General features: G+C 46.1%; 1 protein-coding gene and 1 long non-coding RNA gene across 3 annotated transcripts in view; both read left to right on the plus strand.

Annotated features, from left to right (window-relative positions):
• Positions 1 to 620, plus strand: part of LOC121861240 — a 735-nt gene extending 115 nt beyond the window's left edge. Inside the window, exons 1-3 of the long non-coding RNA XR_006087993.1 lie at positions 1 to 92; positions 220 to 452; positions 584 to 620. The exon at positions 1 to 92 is cut by the window's left edge and continues 115 nt beyond it. This is a non-coding gene — a long non-coding RNA (uncharacterized LOC121861240). The remainder of the gene's footprint in view (positions 93 to 219; positions 453 to 583) is intronic.
• The window catches only part of LOC121861224, a 15,601-nt gene extending 7,186 nt beyond the window's left edge, over positions 1 to 8,415 (plus strand). For both annotated transcript variants that reach the window (XM_042358873.1, XM_042358881.1), the window contains exon 2: positions 8,123 to 8,415. In XM_042358873.1, the coding sequence (XP_042214807.1) occupies positions 8,123 to 8,400 (278 nt within the window). In that variant the 3' untranslated portion in view covers positions 8,401 to 8,415. The remainder of the gene's footprint in view (positions 1 to 8,122) is intronic.
• Positions 8,416 to 12,980: the final 4,565 nt, after the last annotated feature.

The raw sequence follows: 12,980 nt of genomic DNA on the forward strand, positions 1-12,980 counted from the left end.
TAGGAAGAGGGTATTGTAATAGGGTAGAGAGTATTGTAATAGGGTGAGGGGTATTGTAATGTAATAGGAAGAGGGTATTGTAATAGGGTAGAGTGGTATTGTAATAGGTGAGGTATTGTAATAGGGGTAGAGGGTATGTAATGTAATAGGAAAGAGGGTATTGTAATAGGGTAGAGGGTATTGTAATAGGGTAATGGGTATTGTAATGTAATAGGGTAGGGGTATTGTAATAGGGTAGAGGGTAATGTAATAGGGTAGAGGGTATTGTAATGTAATAGGAAGAGGGTATTGTAATAGGGTAGAGAGTATTGTAATAGGGTAGAGGGTATTGTAATGTAATAGGAAGAGGGTATTGTAATAGGGTAGAGAGTATTGTAATAGGTAGAGGGTATTGTAATGTAATAGGAAGAGGGTATTGTAATAGGGTAGAGGGTATTGTAATAGGGTAGAGAGTATTGTAATAGGGGTAGAGGGTATTGATGTAATAGGAAGAGGTGGGTATTGTAATAGGGGTAGAGGGTATTGTAATAGGGTAGAGGGTATTGTAATAGGGTAGAGGGGTATTGTAATGTAATAGGAAGAGGTATTGTAATAGGGTAGAGGGTATTGTAATAGGGTAAGAGTATTGTAATGAATAGGGTAGAGGGTATGTAATAGGTAGTGGGTAATGTAATAGGGTAGAGGGTATTGTAATGTAATAGGAAGAGGGTATTGTAATAGGGTAGAGAGTATTGTAATAGGGTAGAGGGTATTGTAATGTAATAGGAAGAGGGTATTGTAATATGGTAGAGAGTATTGTAATAGGGTAGAGGGTATTGTAATGTAATAGGAAGAGGGTATTGTAATAGGGTAGAGGGTATTGTAATAGGGTATAGGGTATTGTAATAGGGTAGAGGGTATTGTAATAGGGTAGAGGGTAATGTAATAGGGTAGAGGGTATTGTAATCGGTATTGTAAAAGGGTGTAGGTTATTGTAATAAAATTGGGTAGGGAGTAACACACTAAGGGTAGGGGGTAACACACAAAGGGTAGGGGGTAACACACAAAGGGTAATGGGTAGCACACGTCAAGGTACCCCCCCCCCCTTTAAGGTACTGTATATTAATGCACACACAGCACAATATTGACGCGACAGATCAATATGGCGGACCACAAAAGACGACTACCAATAATAGCGGATGTTGGAACAATATTGTAGGTTCGTCTCCCCTCCCTCCTTCCCTCCTCCCACGTGTTCCATTACCGGCACGCACGACACTTCCTTCCGTCTCCGTCTCTCTCCTCTCCCGTCTTCCTCTACAGCCGACTTCCCTTCCTCCGCCTCATTCACAAGATAAACATATACCCGGGGGAAGGGGGAGTTAGAGACACAGGGGGAGGGGGAGGGGAAGGGTTAGAGACACAGGGGAGGTGTAGGGGAGTTAGAGACACAGGGGGAGGGAGGGTGTAGGGGAGAGTTAGAGAGACAGGGGAGGGGGAGAGATAGAGACACAGGGGAGGGAGGGTGTAGGGGGAGAGTTAGAGAGACAGGGGGAGGGGGAGAGATAGAGACACAAGGGGAATATGGTAACTTTAGGCTCCATGTTGTATGATCCGGAAGCAACAATTTGGACTCCTGGAAAACTTCGATATTCATGGGGTCGTTTTAGCGAGGTTTTTATTTATTAATTCATATATTTACTGTTTTTGTTGTTAGTTTTTATTTGTTGGGTTTTTGTAATTTTTAAGAAAGTTTAAGTCGTAAGTTTCGTTAGATTGGTGTTAGTTTAGGTTAAGGAGTTGATAGTGTGTTTACAGGGGCTCGTCATGTAAACATTCCACAAATCATTATTATTGAAATATTTAATTTAATATTGCTTTAATTTGATTCCATAGTATGTTTACTAGTGCGTGTTTCCTTCTGTCGAATGTAAACAAACACAAAACCTGACGAGCTCCTGTAAACGCACTAGTGAAGGGGACTGTACGTGGAGTGTCAGTTTTCCACGGGTGCCACCTCGGTGTTAGGAACCAAGTGGTGTATTGGTCCCCGAGTGTCGACCAGGAGGAAGATGTGTCTGTAGTAGTGATGATGGAGGAGGTCAACGTGTCTTGCTCTCCATAAACGACTATCAATGGGTCATGTACACAGGTGAGACAGATATGTAAGTGAACTCACTGTCAGTTGTTTAGGGATCAAAGTCGACCACCTGTCACCTTAATGTTGAACGTTTCGTGGCGGTGTTGACATTTTTCTGTTAAATGATCTTGTATATGAATCAGTAAAGGCGGTGTTATGATGAGTGACGTCATGAGTCCAGACACGCACGGAACTAGTTAATGTGATGGTGGTGGCGGAAGACTTGGTGTGGTCGTGAGGACTGAAAGATGATGTTTATTATATCGTGGCGAGAGAGAGTGCGAGAGAGAGAGAGAAAGAGAGAGAGACAGAAAGAGAGAGAGAGCAGTAACACCCACGAGAACATCCAGGTGTACATCAAGTTACACTGAGGGGCAGGCGGGCTACACCACTGCTCGCGACACCCACAAAACTACCCAGTGTAAAATCCTATTCCAAGTGTAAATCCTAAGCCAAATAAAATTCCTAGGCGAGAGGGCAAGCGGGCCACACCACACCACACCACACCTCCCCGGGGCCAAGAAGTCACTCCCTCTTCCTTGATCCTTGAGGAGGTAACGAGGGGCCCGAGGGTCACCTCTCTAGACGCCCCTCCTTCTCTCCTCCCCCCTCCTCCCATTTCTCCCCCAGCAGAGGTGCCCGCCCCCCCACTCCTCCACATGCGGGGACGAGTGTTGCCCAAATGTGTCTCAGATGTTGCTGTGAATAATATTACAATAATAACTACAATACACTCAGGTCATCGCTGCCTGGGCTAGGGTACCGCAGTGTCTTGAGTCGTCACGTCTACCTCACCGTATTTCGTGTTAGCTCGAGCTGCTTTTGGTTTGTCTCTGCAGAAGTAAGTGGAGAATGATTGTTAAGATGATAATGCTCACACTGGATACATTTGGCAACTCAGTGTCTTACTTTAAGGGTTCTTGTTACTATTTTATGTTGAGTTATCTTCCATTGCTTGGATCAAAGCTTCACTCAGTTAACCCGTTGGTAAAATTGCGACTATGCTGTTAACAGTTGACTGCTATAGCCTGTTTAGAATGACTATAATATGGCCTAATATTAATTGCAAGCTTATAATTGATAACCTATTTAGAATGTAGACACATGTACGATACTTTGCGAGGTATTGCACATGCCTCATGCACGATAACATCTAGTCTTTGACGTGAATGGTGGGGTGATGCTATGAATTTCCTTTCGTAATAGGTTTAGCATGACTTGAATTAAGAGGACATATCAGGGGTGTGTAGTGGGCCCTGTCCACGTGTCTGGACCACGTGTGTATAAACATCTCCTTGATACTGTGTCTTGAGGCCATACAACCAGTGCCATGTCAACATTTAACTCTTGAACTTAAACTTGTACCAAAAATAAGGTGTTTTAGGGAGATCATCACTCCGGAACACACGATTTTGTGTACATGTTTAGGGCTCAATTTAAGGATTTAAGGTGACATATCATGAATTTTATGGACCCAACACACACACAGTATTAAGGTGTTGTCTACACACATGGCCCACACACCAGTACCGGGCCACCTCTAGAATCCTGGTAAAGCCTCTTAAGGATCATGTCCATGTAGCATTTTGCCTTTTACTTGCATAAGCTAATAATTAACTAATTTAAGTTCTCATTTGCTTGGTCGACTTGTATTGAGAGCAGCAAGTCCAGTCATATCAAACTGTTATTATTATTATTATTATTTTATTATTATTATTATTATTATTATTATTATTATTATTATTATTATTATTATTATTATTATTATTATTATTATTATTATTATTAGGATTGTATATGAGCTATGACCTGCCTTCAGTAATGTGTTTAACCATTAATCTGTATATTGTTATTATTATTTCAACACTGTGACTACAACCGGTAAAGTATAGTTACGTTTACTATGTACAACCCTCAGTTATCCTCACAGTCATCACACTGATAGTTTGAGTGACGGTCATCAGCACATTGACGGGTCTGAGTGACAGTTTATCACCACATAGTCTTACCATACATCCATAGTGCAGGAACTCATTCAGACATCACTTCACAACCACGCAACCACACTACCACTCAGCCACGCAACCACACTGCCACTCAGCCACGCAACCACATAGCCACAACCTTATCCAACTACACCGCCAGGCAACCACACAACCATATCACACCACCACACACTACCACACAACCTCACCACCACACACCACCATCCCACCATACTACCTCACCACCATCCCACCACACTACCACACAACCACACCATGAAATTCTCTCTCACCTTACCATCACACAACCACATATTGCCACACAACCATCCCACCACACTGCCACACCACCATCCCACCATACTACCTCACCACCATCCCACCATACTACCTCACCACCATCCTAACACACTACCACACAACCACACCATGAAACTCTCACCTTACCATCACACAACCACACACTGCCACACCATCACACAACCACACACTGCCACACCACCACACCATGAAACACTCTCTCACCATCACCAGTATGCTCACTCCAGCCTTGACAGAGATATAAGCTAAAAGATTCTCGCTTTGTTTAATCACTTGAGATAGATAGAACTTAACTACGTAAGGGCTAGGTTTCCAGTGCTATAACCCCCCCTCCTCCCCCTTCCACTCCCTCCCCCTCACTCACCTGCAAGCTTGCGGCACCTTCCTCCTGCCCCCCCCCCCTCCCACCACCCCCCGGCCTCCACCTCCCTCACTTCCACTTCAGTTATTTTAATCCATTCTTTATCCGGTTGGTCAATATTTTTTGTGCTTTTTTTATTTTTTTATTTTTTGTTTTTGTGTGTGTGAAACTATTTTTGATTTTTGTTTTGTAATTATTCTAGCATAGTTAATGACCTTGTCATCCTACACGGCTTGGTGGGTAATTTGGCTTTAGCCTGTGTCCTTACTACCATCAAGCATTAATGTGTCCACATATCTAGCCTGTATCCTTTACTACCAGCCATTGTGTATTATATCTAGCCTGTTGCTTACCACCAGCCGTGTTAATGTGTCCATATCTGTACATGTCCTTACTGCAACCGTGTTAATGTGTCCATATCCTGTATATTGTCCTTACTACCCAGCCGTATTAATGTGTCATAGCCAGCCTGTGTCATACTATAGCCGTGTTAATGTGTCCATATCCTAGCCTGTGTCACTTACCAGCCGTGTTAATGTGTCCATATCCTAGCCTGTATCGCCTACCAGCCGTGTTAATGTGTCCATATCCTAGCCTGTGTCCTTACTACCAGCCGTGTTAATGTGTCCATATCTTTCTTTAATCCTCATTAATATCCTGATCGGTGGGTGAGTATTTCCTCACTCCTCAAGTCTCCTCACTAGCCGTTTCCTCACTGTTATCATTGGTCAATATCCTCAATAAATCCCTTCGCCTTGCGTGATTCAGTGGTGAGTAACTTCATCAGGTTGCTTCACTCATTAGCATCACTGGTTAATGATTTCAATATAAAGTCCCTAAAAAAAAAAAGAAAGGTATATTTTATTAAATTTGGTGCTAAATCCGCCCACTCTTTCACCAATAATCATTTCCTGTCGACGCCCCATTTTCTATCAAAGTCCCATTTTCTGTTTGCGTCCCATTTTCTGTTGACGTCCCATTTTTTTGTCAAAGTCCCATTTTCTGTTTGCGTCCCATTTTCTGTCGACGTCCCATTTTCTGTCGACGTCCCATTTTCTGTCGACGTCCCATTTTCTGTCTACACCCTCTTTTTTCTGTACCACAAACAATTACACATGACCTTACCTTATATATTTCTTCACTTGTTCAAAAATGATTCTAAAAAAAAAAAAAGTTTCCCTACGTTAAACTTTAAAGTAGTGTTGTTAAGGTAATTAGTGTATTAATTAAAAGATCAATACAAATGGATAATAAATAAACATTGGTGATGATAAAATAGTCACGTGGCCCTCAATTATTTGTCTTCAATTAGTGTGAAGAAGAATATTATGGTTATTAGTTAATTACAGGTATTAGAATAAAGACAGTAAATTGACACTATCCATTTTGATGAGTCATTATTTTTAATCATTTGTAATCACTGTAAATGACTGTAATCAGAAGGTATATAATAACATTGTATTGAGGTTTTAATATACAAAACATAATAAAAAAATAATAATTAAAATAAATATTGTAGGATAACTGGAAAAAATATCAATTTATTCCCATACCCACCAATAAGAAACACGAGAATTTGATGATAATTAAAATATACCTGTAATATACCTGTCTATAGGAGGTAATTAGTTATAAAGACAGTGATTGAGGCACTTGAGGCCTTCATTGCCCACCTGGATTACCTGATTTCCTCTCTCTCTCTCTCTCTCTCTCTCTCTCTCTCTCTCTCTCTCTCTCTCTCTCTCTCTCTCTCTCAACTTAACCCATCTCACGCCAACCAACCCCCACTTAACCCACACGGCCCACCTAACCCACACGGCCCACCTAACCCACCTGACTAACCTATCACTTGACTCACCTCACACTAACCAACCCACCTCACAGTAACCAAACCACCTAATCCACTTAACCCACATCAGAGTAACCGACCCACCTTATCCACTTGACCCACCTCACAGTAACCGACCCACCTAACCTAGCCCACACAACCCACCTCACACTAATTTCGAGTTGTGATTGAGTTTTGTTCCCCCTCCTGCCCCTGTTCCTCGTAGGACCCAGCATGGCTACAGCACCACCCTGCCACCCTACCACCCTACCACCCACCACCCTACCACCCACCACCTTACCACCCACCACTTTACCACCCATTCCCTGCCATCCACCACCTTACCACCCACTACCTGCCACCCATCACCCACTACCTGCCACCCACCACCCACTACCTGTCATCCATCACCTGCATCGTGTCTTCCGGCCACCAAACCACCTGCATCTTGTCGACCTGCCACCCAGCATGATAGCTTCTACAGCACCCCCATCACGTCGACCTGCTGCCTCCCCTCCCTCCCTCCCTCCCCTCCCCTCCCTCCTCCCCTCCTCCCATCTATCCATCACCAACCCTCCTTTAACTCTGTCTCCCCCCTCTCCCTTACCCATCGATTTCACCCCTTCCCTCCTCCCTACCTCCCTCCTTCCTCCTTTTCTCCTTCTCTCCCTTCTATTCTCCCCACCTTCCGTCCCTCTATGCTCCTTACCCTCCCATCACCCAACTATACACACCCACACCTCCCTTCCTACTGCCCTCCGTCCCTCCCTTTCCCCTTCTCCCTCTCATTATCAGATCTTCCCCTCACGTCTCCCACACACACACACTTGTAACCCTCAGATGATGCCCTCACTTACCCTCACCCTCTGGAGTATCTCACCCTAAGTCTTCCCCTCACCTCTTCCTCCTTCCCCTCACCCCCTACTCTTCTCATCCCTCCTTTAGTAGCAGTATCCTCTCCTCCCTGCCCTACCTCCTCCCCGCCCCTTCCCTATCTTTTCTCAATACCCCCCGTCCTCTCTCTACCTCCCATCTCCTCTCTATCTCCCCCATCCCCTCTCTACCTCCCACCCTCTCTGCCTCCCCATCCCTCCACAACCTCCCCATCCTCTCACCTCCCCATCCCTCTCTGCCTCCCATTCCCTCACTACCTCCCATCCCCCTCTCTACCTCCCATCCCTCTCCTACCTCCCCCCATCCCCTCACTTTCCTCCCCATCCCTCTCTACCTCCCCATCCCTCGACCTTCCTCATTACCTCGACCTCCTTATACCTTCCTCCTCATTTTTTTTTACTCGCCTTCTCCCCCCCCCCTCCCACTCCTCCACTCAAGCTCCACGTCCTTCACCTAACCCTCCACCTTGCACACACCCCAGTAGTTTGCATGCCCATGACCCCTCCATGCCTTACCACCCAAACCCCCTCCCCCCCTCCCTCCCCTCCCCAGCACCGCCACAATGAGTATCTTGAAGACGTATGGTTCAAGTGAGTAACACGGTGCGTTCACAGGCCTGGACATCGTATGCGACAACGCCGACCAGAAACACGTGAGGAACGCTCTCGACGTGCTTAAGAAGAACCACAACACTATCTACTGGATGAAGTTCCGTAGCTGTAACCTGCAGAGGCTCTCCGACTACCTGTTCCTGGGCCTGGACGTGCGGCACCTCAACATTATCAGGAGTAACGTAAGCACCATCGAGCGGTCATCACTCTCGGCCCTCGGCAGTAACTTGCTCGCCCTCGACCTCTCCAACAACAATATTCGTACGGTGAGTAAAGTGTGACTCGTCCTGTGTGGGGTGAGACACAGGGGGTGTGGACGAGTGTGGGTGAGACACAAAGGTGTGGTCGAGTGTGGGTGAGACGCAGGGGGTGTGGACGAGTGTGGGTGAGACACAAAGGTGTGGTCGAGTGTGGATGAGACACAGGGGGTGTGGTCGAGTGTGGGTGAGACACAAGGGTGTGGGTGAGACATAATGGGTGTGGATGAGAAACAAGGACAAATTTAGGGACAAAAAAGACAAAAGAGGCAATTATGGAGAGACAGAGATGGAGAAACGTACAGATTTGATAAAGGATTAACACACACACACACACACACACACACACACACACACACACACACACACACACACACACACACACACACACACACACACACACACACACACAGTGCCTCTAGGCTTACCAGGCAGCAGAAAATTCTACGACTCTTACCGGGACAGATTATCCCCAATGACCTGCCTTAATTGCCCACCTTTTGTTTGATGGGCCTCAACCACCTACAGTATTCCTCAGGTTAACTGTCTCGTTGGCTCTACTTCTCGTGACCCAGCAGCTTAAAAGGAGGTTCTTACATAGTTCTTCCAGGATGATTTAAGAGTGTAAAGTGACCATTTAGCCGAGATATTGTTGTGAAATGTCTGAGAATAATGATGATGTGGTGAGAACACTGGTGATGTGTTGTGAGAATACTGGTGATGTGTTGTGAGAATACTGGAGATGTGTTTATACTAGAGATGTGTGTGTAGAGAATACGGCAGATGAAGTTGTGAGAATACTGGTGATGTGTCGAGAATAATGGTGATGTGTTATGAGAATACTGGTGATGTACAGAGAATACTCCTGGTGATGTTTGTGAGAATACTGGTGATGTGCTGTGAGAATACTGGTGATATGTTGTGAGAATACTAGTGATGTGTCGTGAGAATGCTGGTGATGTGTCAGAGAATACTGGTGATGTGCAGTGAGAATACTGGTGATGGGTTGTGAGAATACTGTGATGTGTCAGAGAATATTCTATGATGTGAGAATACTGTGATGTGCTGTGAGAATACTGGTGATGTGTCTGAGAATACTGGGGGATGTAAGAGAACACTGGATATGTCAGAGAACACTGGTGATGTGTTGTGAGAACACTGGTGATGTGTAGAGAATACTGCAGGATGTGTTGAGAATACTGGTGATGTTGTGAGAATACTGATGATGTAAGGAGAATACTGTGATATGTTGTGAGAATATCGGTATGAATGTTGTAAGAAATAACTGGATGAGAATACTGGTGATGTGTTTGAGAATACTGGTAATGTGTTGTGAGAATACTGGTAGATGTGTTGTGAGAATACTGGTTATGGGTTAAGAGAATACTGGTAATATTTGTGTTTGGAAATTTCAAACCCCAAAAAATATTATACTGAAAATCAAAAAAACATCGTCATTTTACTCGGTCGCGAACAAAGGTTAAATTGTGTTTGGTTTCTGCCCCTGACTATTTAGAATTTGGTCTGGGAAGGTAAGTTTTGGTCTCAGAATAAGTAGTGGTCTGTATTACATCACTGGTGCTGACCTGTGCTGAGTGCTGACCTGTGTTTGAGTGCTGAACCTGTGTTTATGCTGGACCTAAGTTTAGGCTGACCCTGTTTGAGTGCTGACCTGTGTTTGAGTGCTGACCTAGTTTGAGTGCTGACCGTGTTTGAGTGCTGACCTGTACTGGTGCTGATTCTGACCCTGCTAGAGTGCTGACTTGTTCTGGGTGCTGACCCAAAGAGTGCTGACCTGTGCTTGAGTGCTGACCTGTACTGGGTGCTGACTTGTTCTGGGTGCTGACCTGTGCTGAGTGCTGACCTGTGCTGAGCGCCAACCAAAGCTGAGTGCTGACCTGTGCCTGGTCCAGCAATGACCTGTGCTGAGTGCTGACCTGAAAAGGTGCTGACCTCTGTGCTAAGCTCCCCCCACAGGTTCACAAAAGTTTCAGCTTCTAATAATAAAGTGTGTGTGTGTGTGTGTGTGTGTGTGTGTGTGTTCTGTCCTTCCCCACCAAACCATCCAACTTTCATCACTATCCTTCCAAACCCTTCCAATACTTCAACACTCTCACTTCACCCATTATCTTCCTCACTTCACCCATTATCTCCCTCACTTAACCCATTACCGTCCCTCACTTCACCCATTACCGTCCCCTCACTTCACCCAAAAACTGTCCCTCATTTCACCCATTACTGTCCCCACTCAACACCCAACTGTCCCCTCACTTCACCCAATTACCGTCCCTCACTTCACCCATTACCCCTCACCTCACCCATTATCTTCTCCCCACTCTCACCTATCACCCATCTTCCATTCTTCTACTTGATATTCTATTCCTCTTCCCCTTCCCCCATCCATCACCTTCCCCTCACTCTATCCCCAATAATCTAATTTCAATTCAACCACTCCAATTCCGCCCTCTGCCCTCCTCCCTTTCCCTTTCTTTCCCTTTCGTTTCCTTTTCTTCCCTTCTTTCTTCTTTTCTCCTTCACGTCTACCCCTAGTTCTTTTCCCTTTCCCCTTCTTCGTCCCCTGCACGTCTATACCCCCTTCCCTTCCATTCTTTCTTTCCCCCTCCACGTCAACTTTCCCCTTCCTGCCCCCATTCAGTCTGATCTTCTAATGGAATCCTTTTTTCCCTCTATTTTTTTCCCTGTTTTGATGTTTCCCTCTAGCTCTTCCCCTACACCAGAGATTTTTCCCCATTTTTCCCCTGCCTGACGGTGATGCTTCCTCCTCTCCTCTTCCACTCTCTTTCTCACTGCACATGCTTCTCTCATTTCCAACTCCCCTCCCACTTCCATATCCTCTCTTCTCACCCTCACTCCTCCCCTCTCAATCCCACACACTCCTCCCACTACCCCCACCTCCCTTATTCCAAACCTCTTCCTCTCAACCCACTCTCCCCCTCACACCCAACTTCCATTTTTCACCATCTTCCACACCTCCCACCTCCTTCCACACCCCCTCTCACACCCCCACCTTCCACACACCCCCCCCCCCACCCCCACACCTCCCTCTCACTCCCCACTCTTTCCCTCACCCAGGTCCCCACGCGGCACTCCTCCCTCAAGATGCTGACCTTCCCTCACCCCAACTCACCACAGATCCAAGGTGCTGAGGAGGGCGCCTCATGTGGCCCCACAGGTGCTCGAACGACTCTCACTCTACGAGAACAAGATCCAGCACATCGATGACAACGCCCAAGGAATCGGCAGGGTGCTGGAGGGTGTGAAGGAGAGGGAGAAGATGAGAGGAAGGGTCCAGGATGCAGGAGAGGGTGAGAAGGAGGTTCAGTGTAGAGAGAAAAGGAAGGAGAAAGGGAGAGACGAAAGGAAGAAACACTTAAACCAAACCACAACAACACCAACAACACCAACACCCCACCACCACCCAACCATCCCCAACCCCCACCAACCCACCAACCAACCCCCAACCAACACCCAACCAACCCCACCACACCACCACCACCACACCACCACACTCCCCACACCACCACCACACCCCACCACCACCACCACCACCCCAACCACCACCACCACCCCACCACCACCACCACCACCCCCACCACCACACCACCACCTCCCCACCCACCACACCACAACCACACCCCACCACACCACCCACCACACACCCCCACCACCAAACCACCACCCACCCCACCAACCACCACCACTTCACCTCACCACCACCACCACTACCCCTCACCACCACACCACCACACCTCACCAGTACCACACGGAGGGCCAGAGAACATAACACACCTCAATATACAAACCAACAAACCCAACACGAGGCTCCTCTGGGCTCTCCCACAGGAAGTCACAGACTAACCCGGCAAGAACGTGTTGACCGACATCCCAACTGACACCTTCCAACCCCTGATCAACCTGGAGGTACTAACCTCACGAGAAACCGCACATCAGCCAACATACCCGACGGCGCCTTCCAGGGTAAGCACAATCTTATCTGCCCTCAGTGTGTTATAGATAAGAAGAGTGATCAGGACTCACCCCAAAACCATCATTAACAACTTTAAGAATACTGCCATAGAAGGTATTTGGACCTGTAGGACCTCTAGAAGATAACACATGATGTATTCAGCTGTGTATCAAACATGAAAATATTAAGAAAACCAAAGTCACCATTGTACCACAACTTACGGGGTGAAGGTTGGTGGTGAGTCAGAGTCACCACTATGAACTGCCTCATGTGTCACCAAGAGTGTTGGGTTGACTCAGAGTCTCCGTGAGCCTGTAGTCTGTTTACCCAGAATCCTAAAGTATATATTTCAGGATGGGATTATATACACACATTACATTACACATACATAGTCACATTACATCACACATTACAGTCACAACATATATTACAGTATGCATTATATGAAACGCTCCGGCAAGAACTAGAAACACCTGAAACGAAGTTATATATTCATGTAAGTGTAATTGTAAATAAACACTTTACGCCACTCTTTAGAGACCTCGAAGACTGCTGTAGTAGAGCACCTTTATCTGAGAGGTTTTACAGCAATACGTAACTGAACGAAGTACAATGA

Source organism: Homarus americanus, unplaced genomic scaffold (genome assembly GCF_018991925.1).
Source record: "Homarus americanus isolate GMGI-L3 unplaced genomic scaffold, GMGI_Hamer_2.0 scaffold40248, whole genome shotgun sequence".
NCBI lineage: Eukaryota > Metazoa > Arthropoda > Malacostraca > Decapoda > Nephropidae > Homarus > Homarus americanus.